The following is a 19,105-nucleotide window of genomic DNA, read 5'->3' on the forward strand; positions in this document are numbered from 1 at the left end:
AGTGTGTGTGTGTGTGCTGATGAAGTTTACACAGCTGTTTTCTCGCGAGATTGGCAATCCCAATAATTTAAGTCTGCATATTAAATTAATACCAAATTGAAGAGGGAAGTTTGCAAACATGTAAAAATACAGTACAACCTGCGGTAAAGCCCAATTTTGGGGGGAAATCGAAATCGCCAATACGCTGTCATACGACAAACTGTTACCTTGTTTACTTTTCCTGAAGGGCTCCTTAATGTTTTGTAATCCATCAGAAACATCAAACTCAGATCAAACGTGCCAAACAGGGAAGTGTGGCGAGAGAAAGTTTAGCTTATTACCCATAATGCTTTGTAGTGGATTTAGAGGGATGTGATTTTGAATTGGTTACGGTGCTTTTTTTAATGTCCACATAGTTTAGTGGACATTGAGATTGTGTGGTGGCACATGTATGTAAACTTGATGTGGTGTTTTATTTAATTGCACCATGTTGTTTGGATAGCTATATATAAATAGATGCTATGATTTTAAGGTAGCAATGTAACACACATGATCATTGGCTGACATTGGTTACATTGACAGTATGAAGAAATGTATTTAGATTAACTTTAATATTATTAAATACTGTAACAAGGCGTACTGCGGGCCGCACATGGCCTGTGAGCCGTAGTTTGGACACCCCTGATCTAGGCTTTTAGTCGCCCTAATCAAGATCTTGTTGGTTGGCTACCAAATGACACACATTGCTGCTACTAAGCAATCAGTATATGTTGATTAATAAGATGAATTAGGTTGATTGGCATCATTAAATTGGCCCTAGTATGTGAACGTAAGCGTGAATGTTTGTCTGTCTATCTGTGTTGGCCCTGCGATGAGGTGGTGACCTCGACAGGGTGTGTCCCGCCTAACCCTAAGTATTCATCAAAAACAAGGTAGAGGTTTTATTTAACAAGTATATTTAATATTTTTGGCCACTGTCACATTAACATAGGAAAATAAAACACTGTACTTTAATGAAGGGATTCTTTGGCGTACCACTAGATGAAGCTCGCGTACCACTAATGGTACATGTACCACAGTTTGAGATTTACTACTCTAGACCACATTTTTAAATGTATATTAAAATCCTCATAGGTCTAGTTAATGTGTCATACAAGCGTAAGAAGAAGTTGATCTTGAAACAAAAAACTTGATGATGATGTTGTGACAAAAGTGAATGAGTGTATTGTATTAATGGTAGTTAAGATTAGTGTACACTAATAAGTACACTATGATCTGCTTCTTTGAGTTTTGATGTTGACCTTTTAGGTTGCTTTAGCCATATTGTACTGTGCCGCCAAGACATCAGCGCAAAAAGTTAAATTTCCTGTTCAAAGGTCATGGTTATTGCCAACTGTTGTGTGGTGGCCTTACTCAACATGAAAAAGACAAACAAAAAGCATAACACACTTAAAAAGTTAATGCTTCAGATACTCACTGAGCTCAAGTCTCGCATGATGGCGGTATCTTGAGGCAACATCTCAAGATACCTGCTTTTGTACTCAGAAATGTAACAAAGGTTATTTTTTTATGTATTAGTACTCTAAAACCTTTAGAATTTTTAGAAGATCTGGAATGATTTTTTTTTCAATGGTTTTTCAGGACGTTTTTGAGGGAGCTGGAGCTGTACGCCGACTGTCCAGAATTGGTTGGGAGATGTTTCTTGGAAAGGGTTAGTAAATGATCATGTTCTACCAGTCAAATTTATTGATTGTAAATGTTTCCTAGACACAATTTATCTTTTCTCACTCAGATGACAGACCTGCAGATCTACGAGAAGTACTGCCACAACAAGCCCCGCTCCGAAAGCCTCTGGAGGCAGTGCTCCGACGCCGCCTTCTTCCAGGTACTTCTTCAGCACGTTCGCCTTTATCAGCTTGTTCTTTTGTCTTTTTATTTTTTTATTTTACCAGGAGTGTCAGAAAAAGCTTGAGCATAAACTGGGCTTAGATTCATACCTGCTGAAGCCTGTACAGAGAATCACCAAATACCAACTGCTGCTTAAGGTAACATGTCCAGGATCTGTTCATCAAGGTTTGTGCTCAAGTGTGAAGTTTTTTTTGTATTGCTCTCTGCAGGAAATGCTTAAATACAGTAAAGGCTGTGAGGGGGCCGACGACTTGCAGGAGGCTCTGACGTCCATCTTGGGTATTCTTAAGGCTGTTAATGACTCCATGCACCTCATCGCCATTACAGGATATGAGGTATGATCTTATCCAGAACCATGGACCGTCAAAAGCCAGCCAGAACAATGTAAATCACAACTATAATTTTTTACATTGTATCACTTTTTAGTACCTTTTTTGTGAGTACAAACCACTACGGTATCTTAAATAGTCTGTTGACTGTTTTTGTGACAGACAATAGCTAGCTAGGGAGTCGTTTATTTACTCCGCTGTAGAAAGGAACAGGTTTTTATCAGAAATAGTTTGAAACGCCTTTATTTGTACAAATGCATATAGAACAATATTATACATGTTATCTTCATGTAATACCATACTGTATATAGGTGTATTGATTTGATATCATTACCATTTCCCCCAAAATAAATAATGTAATTAATTAACAAAGCAATAGCATCATTCAATTTGAAAATAAATACAAAATAAAGTGTATTTGATATGTGCAACAAAGAGGAAGAAACATAAAATAACTTAAAAGGTGTAATGCATTTATAGAAATTACATTGGATACTGTTATGAGTGGGTTTATTATTGTGAGTATATGCAGATGTAAACATATTATTCTTACATTCACATCTATCTGATATACTGGATACAATCGGCTCTTGTTTATCGCTGTAAATTGGTTCCAGGCATGGCCGTGATAAATGAATTTCCGTGAGTAAGAATAAATAAATATAAATGGCTAGAACATTATGAGAGCCCTAGAGACATGAAATAACACCCTTTAGTCATACTCTTTTTTTTTCCCAATATAGTAATGCTGCTTGAGGCTGTGCCAATCAGTGCCACGATACTCATTGGTTTAGTTTCCTCTAGTGGCCAATACTATGGCAGTATTGATATGTTTAGTTCATTTAGCCATTTTTATGTTTGAAAAAGCTTAGTTTATGACCCACATTGTAGAATGACAGTTTTTTAAATCCGCAGTGTGGGGATTTTGCAATATTTGAAGCGCGATGTGGCGAGGGACGACTACATTTTTATAAATCAGGTGATTATGTATTGTATTGTGGATCAAGAATAAGATTATTACATCTGAGTATTGGGGCAGGATATTATAAGCTTTGCTTCTTCCTGTTGGTTTTCGGACACACTCTTTTTTTACCATTTTCTTTTAATATTTATTTTGTTTTTTTTATCTGTTTTGTGTTTTTTACAAATGAACATATTGTATTGGTCATGCTGTTTTTCTTATTTAAATTGTGCAAATGATGAGTATTTTTGGTTTGTTGTGTCCAAAATAAATACATAAAAAATAAACAGATACAAGTTTTTTTTTAATATTATATATATTATATATTCGGATATTGTGATGATTTACTAATTTATATTACTTAAATTAGATTAATAAATGTACAAATGGGTGGTCATAAATGAATCCAATATAATTTGGTAATGGAACACATTGGACATTAGGTAAGTCAAGTTTTTTTTCAGTTCCACAGGGAAATAATATAATATTATTTGAGGTCAGGTGTTTTATTTGTTGAAAGTATCATTGTGGCAATTATTTGAGACATGGCAGGTACTGTTAATAGTGTAGAACACTTTTTAAAGAAATACATCTATTGCCATTTCTACTACAGCGCTCACAGTGTAAACAGATCCCAATGTTATTCTGTGTGGTGCTAAAGTGACTTGAAATAGGTCACATGTTAAATCCCAGAGAGAACTACAACAGCCTCTACTTAATCCCTATTTTCTTCAGGGGAACCTGGGTGACCTTGGCAAGCTGCTGATGCAGGGTTCGTTCAGCGTGTGGACAGAGCACAAGAAAGGCCACGTCAAGGTCAAGGACCTGGCCCGTTTCAAGCCCATGCAGAGGCACCTCTTCCTGCACGAGAAGGCCCTGCTCTTTTGCAAGAAGAGGGAGGAGAACGGGGAGGGCTACGAGAAAGCTCCCTCCTATAGCTTCAAGCAGTCGCTCAGTGTAAGCGCATTTTGCATTGTAGGATTTTTTTATTGATTGGTTGACATTTCTCTGGTCTGTTTGCCACAACAGATGAACGCTGTGGGAATTACCGAGAACGCCAAAGGAGGAGATAAAAAGTTTGAAATCTGGAGCAACTCCAGAGAAGAGGTCTTCATTGTACAGGTACGGCTGTGGATGGATGTAAACTAGCCACGTTGGTCAAGTAAAATACAATTTGCACTTTTCAACCTTTTATTATTTGTTACTCTGACATTTTTAGGCCCTGACTGCTGAAGTGAAGACCACCTGGGTGAACGAGATTAGGAAGGTTTTGACCACTCAGCTGGAGGCGTGCAGAGGTAAAGGGGGTACTCTTACTGTGAAAGCACCTGCTTGTTCCAAAAGTTTACTTTGAAAAGCAAGGGCACTATATAGTGAAACTGTAAATAACTTTCTTCTTTCGAAGCAAAAACCATACTGACATACAGTGGTACCTTGGGATACCAGTTTAATTGGTACTGTGATGCAGCACCACTCATTGAAATGAATTGAAATCAATTTAAAAAAAGAGTAAAATTTTTAAAATGTAACATGTCTTTTAAAAGAAAAAGAAAATTTAGATAAAATGTATTGTATAAAAACAAAAACATAGAATGTTCTAACAACTACAGTAGTTTTATTAGGTAATGTAATAATTATGTGCAGCATTTATCTCCTTTAAAGTACCAGTAGAGTGGAAAAACAAGTTGACTTTATGTGCTTATTTGTGTTTCATTGTATCCATTAAACTATATCCAATTGTATTTACAATCCGCAAAGTACAGGTAAAAGCCAGTAAATTAGAATATTTTGAAAAACTTGATTTATTTCAGTAATTGCATTCAAAAGGTGTAACTTGTACATTATATTTATTCATTGCACACAGACTGATGCATTCAAATGTTTATTTCATTTAATTTTGATGATTTGAAGTGGCAACAAATGAAAATCCAAAATTCTGTGTGGCACAAAATTAGAATATTACTTAAGGCTAATACAAAAAAGGGATTTTTAGAAATGTTGGCCAACTGAAAAGTATGAAAATGAAAAATATGAGCATGTACAATACTCAATACTTGGTTGGAGCTCCTTTTGCCTCAATTACTGCGTTAATGCGGCGTGGCATGGAGTCGATGAGTTTCTGGCACTGCTCAGGTGTTATGAGAGCCCAGGTTGCTCTGATAGTGGCCTTCAACTCTTCTGCGTTTTTGGGTCTGGCATTCTGCATCTTCCTTTTCACAATACCCCACAGATTTTCTATGGGGCTAAGGTCAGGGGAGTTGGCGGGCCAATTTAGAACAGAAATACCATGGTCCGTAAACCAGGCACGGGTAGATTTTGCGCTGTGTGCAGGCGCCAAGTCCTGTTGGAACTTGAAATCTCCATCTCCATAGAGCAGGTCAGCAGCAGGAAGCATGAAGTGCTCTAAAACTTGCTGGTAGACGGCTGCGTTGACCCTGGATCTCAGGAAACAGAGTGGACCGACACCAGCAGATGACATGGCACCCCGAACCATCACCCAACCATGCAAATTTTGCATTTCCTTTGGAAATCGAGGTCCCAGAGTCTGGAGGAAGACAGGAGAGGCACAGGATCCACGTTGCCTGAAGTCTAGTGTAAAGTTTCCACCATCAGTGATGGTTTGGGATGCCATGTCATCTGCTGGTGTCGGTCCACTCTGTTTCCTGAGATCCAGGGTCAACGCAGCCGTCTACCAGCAAGTTTTAGAGCACTTCATGCTTCCTGCTGCTGACCTGCTCTATGGAGATGGAGATTTCAAGTTCCAACAGGACTTGGCGCCTGCACACAGCGCAAAATCTACCCGTGCCTGGTTTACGGACCATGGTATTTCTGTTCTAAATTGGCCCGCCAACTCCCCTGACCTTAGCCCCATAGAAAATCTGTGGGGTATTGTGAAAAGGAAGATGCAGAATGCCAGACCCAAAAACGCAGAAGAGTTGAAGGCCACTATCAGAGCAACCTGGGCTCTCATAACACCTGAGCAGTGCCAGAAACTCATCGACTCCATGCCACGCCGCATTAACGCAGTAATTGAGGCAGAAGGAGCTCCAACCAAGTATTGAGTATTGTACATGCTCATATTTTTCATTTTCATACTTTTCAGTTGGCCAACATTTCTAAAAATCCCTTTTTTGTATTAGCCTTAAGTAATATTCTAATTTTGTGACACACGGAATTTTGGATTTTCATTTGTTGCCACTTCAAATCATCAAAATTAAATGAAATAAACATTTGAATGCATCAGTCTGTGTGCAATGAATAAATATAATGTACAAGTTACACCTTTTGACTGCAATTACTGAAATAAATCAAGTTTTTCAAAATATTCTAATTTACTGGCTTTTACCTGTATGTGAAAACACAGTTAAAACATCACAAAAAGCCACAAGTTCAGTCAGCCATTTTGAATATTGCACTTCAGTTATTTCCGTAGATTCTACGTCACTGGAGTAACGCTTCTGCATTCCGACCATGTTGTCAGATCATATGCAAACATTTTGAAAGAGATGTGCTGTTTATCATTCACAATCCTTTTGCAAGTCAAGAACACATATGCTTGGCTATTTTATGCATTCTAAATCGTAAATAAATAGCTAACAATTGGGTCAACAGATCAAGGGTCCTCTGATGCGCTCATTATACTCTCTCTAAAAATATCCAGAAATCCTCAACAATACTCCATTTACATGTTGTGACCTGAAAATTAACCAAACGTGAGTGATATTGTTATTATAAGCGTCAACGCAGACGGGCTATTTTAGCAGTGGATTGATAGCAGTGAGCTAATGCTTGCTTACACTGCCATTGTTAACACATTATATGCCGGTGACCGCTTTTGCTTCGTCTCAAACTTGCTAAAGTGAATTCTAGATTATAACTATTGCATCTTTCACCTGGTAGTAGACAAATTTGGCCATGGTCTGACATGCTGGTCGACTTTCACGTCCTCGTGGTGGCGAAAAAGACAGCAAAAGAGGCTTCCTGCAATAACTTTTTTTTAACCCTTTGTGAGGATTGTGATTGAATCTTCATCTACCGGTAAACGGAATTATGTGAGCGTCCCGTCGATCGGCATCCCAGCGAGAGTGGAAATATTACAGTAAGTGTTTGTTTTATTATGGTTTAATATAGTTAGTTTGTATGTTTAGCACCTAGCAATGCTGCGGATGCTATAGTGTCACAATGAAACTGCGTCCTGGTAGCACTCGGCTTCCAAAACTTACTACTCAACCTCTTTGTGTTTGGGCTCAAAAATATAAGGTCCTGAATCATATTTTTTCCCCAAAGTAACTGTCGTTGGTTCTCACAAAGTCTGCTTGATTAGCATTGTTGTTGATGGGGAAGGGATATTTGGTTCCTCGTGCAGCGTCACGCAATCACGTGACAGGACTCCTCATCATCTGTCAAAATGGCTCTGTAATCTCTGTGAGACTTATACTATTTTGATCATATCTATTTATTTGCAAACTTTGGAAGTCTCTTGGTGTCATAAATCAGATTTATATGAAAATAGCTTCAATATAGAGGGAACTTGTTTTTTCACTCTATTGGTACTTTAAGTTGCTTCTCTGTCAAAAACACTATCAGCAGTTTTTTTTCCATATTTTAAAGGATAAATGTCTGCTGTTCAGTTATTATTTCAATGTCCTTGGCTTGCGTTATGGACTTGTTGTGCTTCAGTATGGTGCAGACTACCAGTGCTACGCCCGAACTGCTTTGTCAAGCGGTTACACTCATTTCACTCACACTCACACTCTTTCACTCACACAATCATGTTTTTGATTATTTCTTTTTTTAACTAATTTTTGATTATTTCTTTTTTTAACTCAATGAATACCCTCTGCTTCTTCTTCCCAACACTGTCCTCCACACTCACTTTCTCTTTTCCAATGGTTGGAAAACAAAGTTATGTCCATCTCTCGCTAAAAGCTAATTCTAGCGAGTAAAACCAGATGAATGGGTCGGATCTTGCAAGGTTCACCACGTCAACTAGCGCTGAGGAAGCTCGTAACCTGAATATTACTGGCAGCCTTAAGCATAAGAATTAGTTGTAAGGTTGTAAGATGATGTACCAATGGCTAAATATAACATACAATCTTATTCTGTAAGGGCAACAGAACTAACAATTAGAATCCTTATTAGCTATTTAAATAACATAAGAAAAAAACTTGAATGTGTTTTCTGTGATCTTTTTTTTTAATTTTAAATCTACTTCACAATCATTCTTACTTCATGTTTTACAGAGGCCAGCCAGCAGAGGGCGCCAGATCAATGTATCCCAGGTCCCACTGTGACAAGTGGACCAGAGAACGTTAGGTATATCTGCAACACACTCACAACTGTGTCCAAGTGATGTTCTTAACATGTTCTTCTCGCCCAGCAGCAGTCCTTTCAAAATGCGCCAAAGGAGTCTGAAAAAAGGAGAACTCGATGCCAATTCCTCTCCTTCGCCAAAGTCAGTAGGAAAAGGTGAGCAACTTCAAACCCTAATTCATTCATGCATGCAAATTACTCCTTTTGTTCAGCCTCTTGTCTTGATCAATATCTTTCCTCATGATTCCTTCCAGCTGTTTTTAAACCTTACCTTTCATCTTTCCTCTTGTTCTTCCTCTCGTTTATGTCACTGTTCCCTTTGTCTTGCATTCCCTCTGGGTCAGACGAGAGAGCCACAAGCCCTACCTCAGACAGAACCGCCATGGCTAAAAAGCGCTTTACTTTACAGGGCTTCAGTAACCTCAAAACCCAGAAAGGTAACTGCAGGTTATTCATTTTTTTAATCAGCTCAGATCAACATGCGTCCTCTGTGTGCAGTTCGCCTTTTATATTCACGTTAAACCGCGCCATTTAAAGGAATCTTTTGTTCCCTAAACATACCCCAGTCGTGCTCTTTATACTGTTTTATACTGAATACAAGTATTTGTATTAGCCCTTTTACACATTTGTAGGAACGTACAATATTCTGCATGTCAAATTATTCAGAGTCAAGTGTTGAGTTTAATTAATACATTCAATTTTGTGTTTTTTTAATTTTATTTAGACTTTATTTAGAGGGCAGAATTTGTGCTTTACTAGTATGTGCTCCTATAAATTATACTATTTTCCTTAGCATCTTTTTGCTGCCCTGCACAACAGAGAAAGGACAGGGAGAGTCAGTAGAATCCCAGTGAAAGTCAACAGACAAGGATTATGAGTGTATTTACACATTTTCAATTTCAATCGCTACCTTCTAAAAAGTGTTTTTTAACCACAGTGCCATCTGCTGGATAAGGTGCCACAGTGCCCAACTTGCTGCTAATGCAAAAGTAATGCTTTTTAAATGCTTATGCTGTTGATCTCATCTAACTGCCTTCAGACATTTAGGGCCTGATCTACCAAGATCCCAAATAACAGTGTGTGCAAATTATAAAATTGTGTGTACTATGAATGGGCGTGTTGTTGCAGCGGATCTACTAAGACTGTGCGCAATTGATAACAAGTGCAAAAGTGGTGTTGATTGATTGATTGAGACTTTTATTAGTAGATTGCACAGTACAGTACATATTCCGTACAATTGACCACTAAATTGTAACACCCGAATACGTTTTTCAACTTGTTTAAGTCGGGGTCCACGTTAATCAATTCATGGTAAATGAATGAATGTCTACAGGAGCTAAAAAAAAAGCCTACAAAATATGAAACCTACAGGACCAATTTAAACAGTATGAATTAGTTCATCCATCCATTTTCTACCGCGTGTCCCTTTTGGGGTCGCGGGGGGTGCTGGAGTCTATCTCAGCTGCATTCGGGCGGAAGGCGGCGTACACCCTGGACAAGCCGTCACCTCATCGCAGAGTATGAATTAGTGATACAAATATTCCATGATTTCAATACACTTGTTTAATGCAACTTTCTGTGCGACTTGTAGTATTATATATACAAGAAAGGAGCCTATATTGATAGGCGAAGTAGCTGTTGCAATTAGGGATGTCCCAATCCAGGTTTTTGCACTTCCGATCCAATACCGATATTGTTTTTGCATTTCCGATCCGATACCGATACTGGCCTATCCGAGCATGTATTAAAGTTTAAAGTTATTTAGCCTACTTAGTTGTCAGAATCATGTTGAAAAGGGTTTTAGTACTCTTGATAACAACTAGCCAGCTGAATTAGGGGAGTTTGAATAATACACAATGATTGGTAACAAGAAACTCACCTGTTTATTCAAGGATAAACACAAAATAGACAAAATTATACATGACAAACAGAAATGGCATCATTGAACTAGGTCTGGGCGATATGGCCTTTTTTTAATATTGCGATATTTTAAGGCCATATTGCGATACACAATATATATCTCGATATTTTGCCTTAGCCTTGAATGAACACTTGATGCATATAATCACAGCAGTATGATGATTCTATGTGTTTTGATTGATTGATTGAGACTTTTATTAGTAGATTGCACAGTGAAGTACATATTCCGTACAATTGACCACTAAATGGTAACACCCGAATACGTTTATCAACTTGTTTAAGTCGGGGTCCACTTAAATTGATTCATGATACAGATATATACTATAAGATATATACTATCATCATAATACAGTCATCACACAAGATAATCACATTGAATTATTTACATTATTTATAATCCAGGGTGTGGAGGGGGGCGCCGGATGTAAGTGTCAAAAAGACAGCCAAAAGAGTTTGATATGAGAATAAATCTAAAGTTAAAATATAGGGTAGAAATGCACCCATTTGCAGGAAATGTAGTCTTGATTTTCAAAATGTTCTTTCAAGGCTTGCATGTCTACATTAAAACATTCTTCTTCATACTGCATTAATATATGCTACTTTTAAACTTTCACGCAGAGAAGGAAATCACAACTAAAAAAATCACAAATTTTTTCATACGGTGTTGATGTGGAAATTTTTGCCTCTGCATTTTGATGGTGTGGGCGTGTGGCACCGAATGGAGATAAGCGTCTCGACAGACGTCACAATATTTGAACAATGATGACGAAAACTGTTGTCTCTGTCGTGTCCGTGTGTCGAAAATTGTTATGCGCTTATTTTTTTATTTGATTTTGTGCGTGGCATATAATTGCTATGCGCAGAGGACGTTTGAGCAGCGCACACCTTAGAGGGAGCGTTGCTCGCACGGCTGCGCTAGCATCACAGCTAACGTTAGCCATGCTGCTACCTCTCTGCTCGGGGAGGACGTATACGTATGTGACGTATGACGTGACGTGTCGTGACAGTATGTGACGTGTGTAAGAAGGTGCGCTTGCTGTCTGTGACAGGGAGACACAGGAAAGAGTGAGAAGAGCCTGTCGTGTAATGCCAGCAGCTAAAAGCAACTGCGTGAGAATTGTGGATGTGTTGAAGGTGTGCTGGAAAATGCGGAATGGAAATTACGGAGCAGCAGAAAAGTGGAATGTATTATTTAAATCGGTGCGTTGGAAAACACGGACCGGAGTTTTTTTTTTAACTGGATCTGGATTGGCATTTTCCCATGCCTTGCCGATACGCAATTTTTGGCAAATATCGGCAGCCGATCCGATCCAAATATCGGATCGGGACATCCCTAGTTGCAATATACATGTAATGAAATGTTCTTTCACCTACAGATTCCTTATATATTCTTTAAAAAATGCTAGTAAAATAATGTTAACCATCATACAGATCACTTCAAAACAACATGGATGAAGACAATATATTGAGTGACAGTAACGCACAGATCTTTTTCAAATGTCATTGTTGATTTATTGATATGTTGCCAACGTTTCCGCAATTATTTATCTTTAAATATTAAGGCTCGGGATCTTTCTGTGTGGAGTTTGCATGTTCTCCCCGTGACTGCGTGGGTTCCCTCTGGGTACTCCGGCTTCCTCCCAGCTCCAAAGACATGCACCTGGGGATAGGTTGATTGGCAACACTAAATTGGTCCTAGTGTATGAATGTTGTATGTCTATCTGTGTTGGCCCTGCGATGAGGTGGCGACTTGTCCAGGGTGTACCCCGCCTACCGCCCGAATGCAGCTGAGATAGGCTCCAGCACCCCCCGCGACCCCGAAAGGGACAAGCGGTAGAAAATGGATGGATGGATGGAAATATTAACAACTGACGTGTTTTGAACTTTATTTTGTATATTGAACGTCGAATGAATGCCAGCTGGGTAATCCGTAACACCTTTTCTGAACAATCTATAAGCGTAATCTCGACAACACAACCTATTTTTAGCACACCAAAGGTGCGCTGTGGGAAGCGCATCCAGATGCAGAAAGAAAAGTATTTATATATATAAATAGTGTGTATCCATGTAAAAATGAACGCCAAAAAACACAAGCAGACATCAAAACGAATCAATTGAATTAATTTTGGTGTTTACTGTCTCCAGTCAGCCTCCATTCATCAAACAGCTAAAACATTTGAAAATGGCATTGCCGAGTAGACAATATGTGTAATATTTTTATATCTGACAGTCTGTCATTGCAGCGCAATCTCTTTCTTTGTCAGGGCCGTTTGTGCGTAACTGCCAGTTTGCACGCGCCTTTAGAACGTGTTAAATATAAATAACCTTTCAGTCTTGCTTATCACAAATGCTAAATGATTATATTTGCATCTCCCCCTCCCAGTATAGTGGACATTTTGATAATCAGCATGTAGTCTGCATATTCATGAAGACAGACACACTTAATGTAATGGTGCTCTCTATTTTCCTCATTTAACAGACGCAATCCATTGCGCACAAGCTTAGTAAATCAGCTTAGCGTGCACCATTAAGTTTGCGCATGTTTTACTGCACACAAATCTTTGGTAGATCAGGCCCTTAATGTACTGCAAATGTTCTAATTAAAGGAAGCATGCAAGAACAGCTGAGGAGAATCTTATGATTTAACAACTTGTTTTTTAAATTATATTAATGTGTGCAAAGTGGAAAGGAAAACAAACTGTGGGTCTCTTTGACCACATGGACATTCATAAACAAGTATATCGCACAACATAGAACCAATGTTGTAATTACAGAAAATAGTTTTTTTTCTTTTCTTAAAATGTAATTACAAACACTGCTTTTGTAGACAATGAAGCGGTTAATTGAACAAAGCTGTTAATTGGAGCATTTAGGGTACTATTAATCTTTTCAAAAGGTTCATAAAGCATGTGTAGTGTATTGTGAGGTCATCGTTAGGTCCAACATTGCACGCTTCCCTCCACAGAGGCGCCAACCACAGATGATAAGAGTTTCACCTTACCCATGACCACTCTGTTGTCAGCAGGTATCACACAGCAGCTTTAGTTGTAGCAGTAGCTTCATGTACTGCAGAACAATCAGACACTTAGATTGGAAAGTTACTTGCAGTATTATTATTAATCATACCATACAACATGAAGAACAAGTAGACTAATGATTCCCTAGTTAAGATCTGGATAATGTATTTTCTTCCGTGTGCTGACATACATGCATTTCTTCACCAAATATCTGTAGGATCTCCAACTAGCCCCGATCACAAGACCAAGCGCCAGAGCGACCCGACGCCATTCGGCTTCAAAGGTACAGTAAGCATGCTTCTCCTCTCCACCAGCATATTTTATCTCTTAAGACGCACTTTCAAAAGCATCTGAAATTGGATAGCAAACTTTCCTTCAATTTCCTGCCTCATACGTATGTCACCTCAGGTCAAGCACACATGTTTTTCCCTTGTAACGCTTTTTTACCACGCTTCTTTTTCATCCCCTCAAGGCTGGAACAAGACATCTCTATCGCTAGACGCCTCAGAGGAAAATGAAGGCTACTCCAGTGGCGAAGAGCCTCTTAACTCAGACCCTGAGGACGACAACAGCAAGAAGCTGGTTAGTCACACACAGATTGAAATGAATAAGCAAAATGTTTTTAAAAAGGCTGTGAATTAAATTACCCTTAAGACAGGGGGGTCTCTAAAGTCAGCAGCTGTTTTTTATCAGCCTGATGGTATATTCTAAACACAGAATTTATGAAATCCTCTCATACAAGCAATGATGTACTATTTTGTTCATATTTTTCTCATATAACAAAAACATAGTTTTGTATATCAATAACTAACTTTATAGCACATTATGACCTATGTTGCACTTATTATAGCATGTAATAACTGTACGTAAACAAAAGCAGAACAATATTGTTATTTTCTGTATGCCTAGATGCCTTCAGGTTTTGTTTTTTTTATTATCCGCACTTTCACAACAAAAAATCTTAGCTTCCCCAAAACGGCTTTAGATATATCAACAAATATTTTCTTTTAAAAGGCTGGCTTGTTTAAAGTGAAAAACGAGTTCAACCGGAAAAATATATATACGGAATATTCTTTATAACCATTTAAAAGTTTTTTAATTTTATTTAAAATCAACAAAAATATCAGTAGCTTCATCTGGTGGACGGACATAGAAATTAAAAACTGAAAGCTCGTGGTTTAAAAAAGATACATTTAAAAGTTTTTATTTACTTAAAATGTATTTGTTTTTAAACATAACTTTTTTTAAACAACAAGAATAGCAGCACACACACAGTAGCAAGGCAAGAAATATGAACTGTTGCTGCATGCTTTGAATGGAGAAAAAGTAGCGCCATCTGATGTACAAACATCAAAATCAAAAACTGAAAGCTAACGCTCTTTCAAATTTTCTTGTAATCAGACAATATTTTCGGTATATTTAGATGGAATCTTTACCTGACATGTTTCGACTGTCATCTGCAGTCTTCTTCAGAAGGGTCACCTGACCACTGTGACGTTTTGCCTCTCAGTTGTTCTTATAGGCGTGGCCAACCAGGCAGACCTGTCAAGTCTACCTGGTTGGCTACTTATTGATCAACTTAATGAAAGCTAATGGTTCAATTTAGAATATTAAAGATACATTTTAAAGTTCTTATTTATTCAAAATGTAATTTGTTTAAAAAAAAAATACAAATGTTTAAAACAACATAAATAGCAGCACACACACAGTAGAGAGGCAAGAAATGCTTTAAATGGGAAACAGTAGCGCCATCTGGTGTACGAACATCAAAATTAAAAACTGAAGCTAATGGTTCAAATGGAAATATTACAGATAAATGTAAAAGTTATTATTTTTTTATTTAACATTTAAAAAAACAAAAATTTAAAACAACATAAATAGCAGCACACACATTAGCGAGGCAAGAAATGCTGACTGTTGCTGCTTTCTTTTAATGGGAATAAGTAGCGCTATCTGGTGTACAGACATCAAAATTAAAAACTGAAAGTTAGTGGTCCAAATTGAAATATAAAACATTCATTTGTGATAAGACATCTACATTTGTAATGCTTCTCAGTGACATGTTTTTTTTTGTCACTGGAAACAAATGTCATTTTTTGTGTAATCAAGTTCAAAATAATTTAAATTAATTTCAAATGAAGTACAAATTAAAAATATATATATTTAAGTTACAAAAAATTACAATAAAATACATGAATAAAATAATAAAAAATACAAGTTCAAAGATGACAATTCATGATTTAGAAAAATAATACCACTGTGTGTCTTTGTAAAACAGTGTGCTGGTAAATACACTGTGACTGGCGACTATGAGAAAGTTTCCACTCAAGACGTGGCAGTGAAAAGCGGAGACGTGGTGCAGCTGGTGAAAGAAGCGGAGGATGGACAGTGGTGAGTGCGACATAAGACACTAATGAGTCACGAATGATGATGATGATGATGTTGCCTGTTTTTGCGGCGCTCGACCCAGGTTAGTGCGGAACCTGAACACATCTATGGAGGGCTGGATGGCCACGGCTAATCTGGTGACGCTCATCGCCAAGTCCAAGTCGTGCCAGTCCCTCACCAGCTCAGGTACTCAAGATTCAATCATAGGAAAGGAAAACTAAATATGTAGTGCACTTACTGGCCACTTAATGAGGTACATTCTAAGTGAGGGTTAGGATCTACCTGACTTGTTCGAAAGATCCTGAAGTATAAGGCCATATTGTTCCTTAATAGCACTGCTGGATGTAGTTGATCACTGCACCGCTTGGCCCTAACAGTGACACAAATTCAAGATTCAAGTGTATAATACAGATATATAAATATACCGTACATAGTGTTATGTACAGTATATCTACAATTCCCTTTAAGCGTTCACAATAGCATTTTAAAAAAGGAAAACAAAAACGTTATGCTTCAAAAAAAGTCAACTGCTATCTACAGAAATAAACTGTCACACTAGTAACGTTTAGAATGTGCAAATTGTGCTTATAAAGATGCAAAAATTATGTTTTAGTGTTGTTTTCTATGAGGGCGATGCTTTGAAATGTGCAGGTAAAGTTATCGTAATCAGATTAGTTTATATGCACCTTTACCTAGATCCTCACCAATATGGTGTTAAGTTGTTTATTGGTCAGCCACCATGATCTCTTTTAGATGAATAGGGTAAATTAAATATTTATTATTTAAATTGCTCAAATTCCTGTGAGGTGGTGGCAGTGTATGAAGACACAATCATTTAATAAAATGGTGTCGCTGTCTAAATAATTGTACAACAAATTATATTTCCTGTTAATTCAAATGAGGAAAATCTGGCTTGAAATATTTTTTATCTACCATCATTTCTCATTCAAGTGTGCTAAATGTTGTTTTAATTTACTTTCCAAATAGAAGGCAGTGGATCAGAACACCTCAGCACGTCGTCTAGTTCCAGCGAGACGTGCGCGCCGTTCTCCGACAGCAAATCCTGAGCTGCCCACCGCCGCCTTCCTTCCTTCCTCCCTCATGAACGTCTTGTGGCTGTCAGTGATGTATTTGTCAGCATTGAAACCAGCAGATTTCACCCACCCAAAGCCTCACACCCGTCCAATGTGAGTAGCAGAGGATACATACCGAAATGCATTATGTTTATTTGGATAACATAAGATGAAGTTATAGAGGTAACGGGCCAGCAGGACTGATCTCAGTTATTAGTGTACAGTATGGGGACCACCTGCATCAAGTCACCCACAGTGAAAGCACAATTTAAAACCTTTGATAATGGTTCTGACAGATTTTATTTATTTGTAAGGAAAAAACACGTACTTTAGTCAGATTTACTTCTAATATCTTATTTTTTTACTGTGTCCTTTCAGTAAAGTCATTACTGTTAGATAATGATGTTTTTGCCATCAGCTTTCCAGACTCGTATTTGTTTGTCTGTCAGGCTCCTCGGCTGTGTCATCTGTTCACTACAATCTACAAAAAAAAACCTGAAGAAAATATTGTTTATAATCAGAGATGACTGTATAGCGCTATAACTTATTCCATTCATGTTTTGAATGTAGATATTGTTTATTAATGCCTGTCATGAGATGTTTATTATTGGAGCTGCTATATTGTACATTATGTATGGTGATGTCACTGCCTTGTGACTTTTTTATATATATACAGTATATATAAGTAAAAAGAACTTGATGATAATGCTGTCATGTTTGATGTTTTGTGTGTTATTCTTTAATAATGTAAAAAAAAAATTACATCTTAATATAGATTCCACAGTGTAAGTAGGTTTAGATGAATGTACTGTATACTGTAATGTTAGTTGAAGTCCAATTACACGCACTGTAATATCAATCAATAATAGTTAAATAATAACAATAATAGTTAAATGTGCACTATATATACATATATATATATATATATATGTATTAGGGCTGCAACTAACGAATAATTTGATAATCGATTAATCTCGATTATTGCTTCGATTAATCGATTAATAATCGGATAAAAGAGACAAACTACATTTCTATCCTGTCCAGTACTTATTTTGATTATTGTTTCTCAGCTGTTTGTGAATGTTGCAGTTTATAAATAAAGGTTTATAAAAAATTAAAAATTTTTTTTTTTTTAAAAGCCTCTGCGCATGCGCATAGCCTAGAACCAACAAATCGATGACAAAATTAATCGGCAACTATTTTTATAATCGATTTTAATCTAGCCCTGTGATGAGGTGGCGACTTGTCCAGGGTGTACCCCGCCTTCCGCCCGATTGTAGCTGAGATAGGCTCCAGCGACCCCGAAGGGAATAAGCGGTAGAAAATGGATGGATGGATGGATGGATTTTAATCTATTTAATCGATTAGTTGTTGCAGCCCTAATATGTATATACTGTGTATATATACATATATATATATATATATATTTAAAAAAAATATATATATATATACCGTATGTATACACTATATATATATATATATATGCATGTATGTATATAATTATGTATATGTATGTATTTATATATGTGTATATACATATATATATATATATATATGTGTGTGTGTGTGTGTATATATATATATATATCAGTGACGTGCGGTCACTAGAGGCAGGTGAGGCGGGGCCTCACCTACCATCATGGAAAGAAAAAACGTAAAAAGAAAAAAAAATTATTAAATTGTTATATGTATCCAGTGATTATACTATAAAGTTATTTTCCATTTAACTTCACCAGTTTTAGATTATTTTTATTCAAAATCGCTGAATTTTCACATTTGCCGTTCAAATACTGAGAAGAGACGGTGCGGTGAACAGCAGCCAGTTGAGGCACGTCACTCAGTGCCTCAACATGGATTGCGGACTCGGCTAACTGCTGGCCTGCTGTGCAGTGAGACCGTATTGCTATATGAATTATATTATACATTTCCATAGTTTAGTTAGCTGAGGTATATAATGTACAGTGTATTTTGTCAACAACTGTATGTGTGTAACGTATTTCTTGTGCTGAGCAATCATAAATCTGCTGCGAAGACGCACTGGCTGAGGCTCGCGTAATCCCGCATCCTGGTGCTGGTTAATGCACCTCCGCCGCAGACTGCACCCCCCGACGGGAGCGCCACACCAACCAAAGCCCACACCCTCCACGTGCAAGACCGAATCCACCCAAAAAAAGTCACTTAACAAGAAGCCAAAAAGTGCAAAAACAACAATGCTCG

At 37.5% G+C, this 19,105-nt stretch overlaps 1 protein-coding gene across 2 annotated transcripts in view; it reads left to right on the forward strand.

Annotated features, from left to right (window-relative positions):
* The window catches only part of mcf2lb (mcf.2 cell line derived transforming sequence-like b), a 50,020-nt gene extending 32,415 nt beyond the window's left edge, over positions 1 to 17,605 (forward strand). The window contains exons 18-33 of one of the 2 annotated variants that reach the window (XM_061971232.2): positions 1,621 to 1,690; positions 1,772 to 1,864; positions 1,932 to 2,024; positions 2,097 to 2,222; positions 3,913 to 4,134; positions 4,207 to 4,299; positions 4,397 to 4,475; positions 8,421 to 8,493; positions 8,561 to 8,646; positions 8,835 to 8,927; positions 13,376 to 13,435; positions 13,645 to 13,710; positions 13,900 to 14,009; positions 15,706 to 15,818; positions 15,898 to 16,001; positions 16,803 to 17,605. In XM_061971232.2, coding sequence (XP_061827216.2) covers positions 1,621 to 1,690; positions 1,772 to 1,864; positions 1,932 to 2,024; positions 2,097 to 2,222; positions 3,913 to 4,134; positions 4,207 to 4,299; positions 4,397 to 4,475; positions 8,421 to 8,493; positions 8,561 to 8,646; positions 8,835 to 8,927; positions 13,376 to 13,435; positions 13,645 to 13,710; positions 13,900 to 14,009; positions 15,706 to 15,818; positions 15,898 to 16,001; positions 16,803 to 16,882 — 1,561 coding nt within the window. In that variant the 3' untranslated portion in view covers positions 16,883 to 17,605. The remainder of the gene's footprint in view (positions 1 to 1,620; positions 1,691 to 1,771; positions 1,865 to 1,931; positions 2,025 to 2,096; positions 2,223 to 3,912; positions 4,135 to 4,206; positions 4,300 to 4,396; positions 4,476 to 8,420; positions 8,494 to 8,560; positions 8,647 to 8,834; positions 8,928 to 13,375; positions 13,436 to 13,644; positions 13,711 to 13,899; positions 14,010 to 15,705; positions 15,819 to 15,897; positions 16,002 to 16,802) is intronic. The other variant, XM_061971233.2, reaches the window with a different exon arrangement.
* The last annotated feature ends 1,500 nt before the right edge of the window (positions 17,606 to 19,105 follow it).

Source organism: Nerophis lumbriciformis, linkage group LG13, assembly GCF_033978685.3.
Source record: "Nerophis lumbriciformis linkage group LG13, RoL_Nlum_v2.1, whole genome shotgun sequence".
NCBI classification, from domain to species: Eukaryota; Metazoa; Chordata; class Actinopteri; order Syngnathiformes; family Syngnathidae; genus Nerophis; species Nerophis lumbriciformis.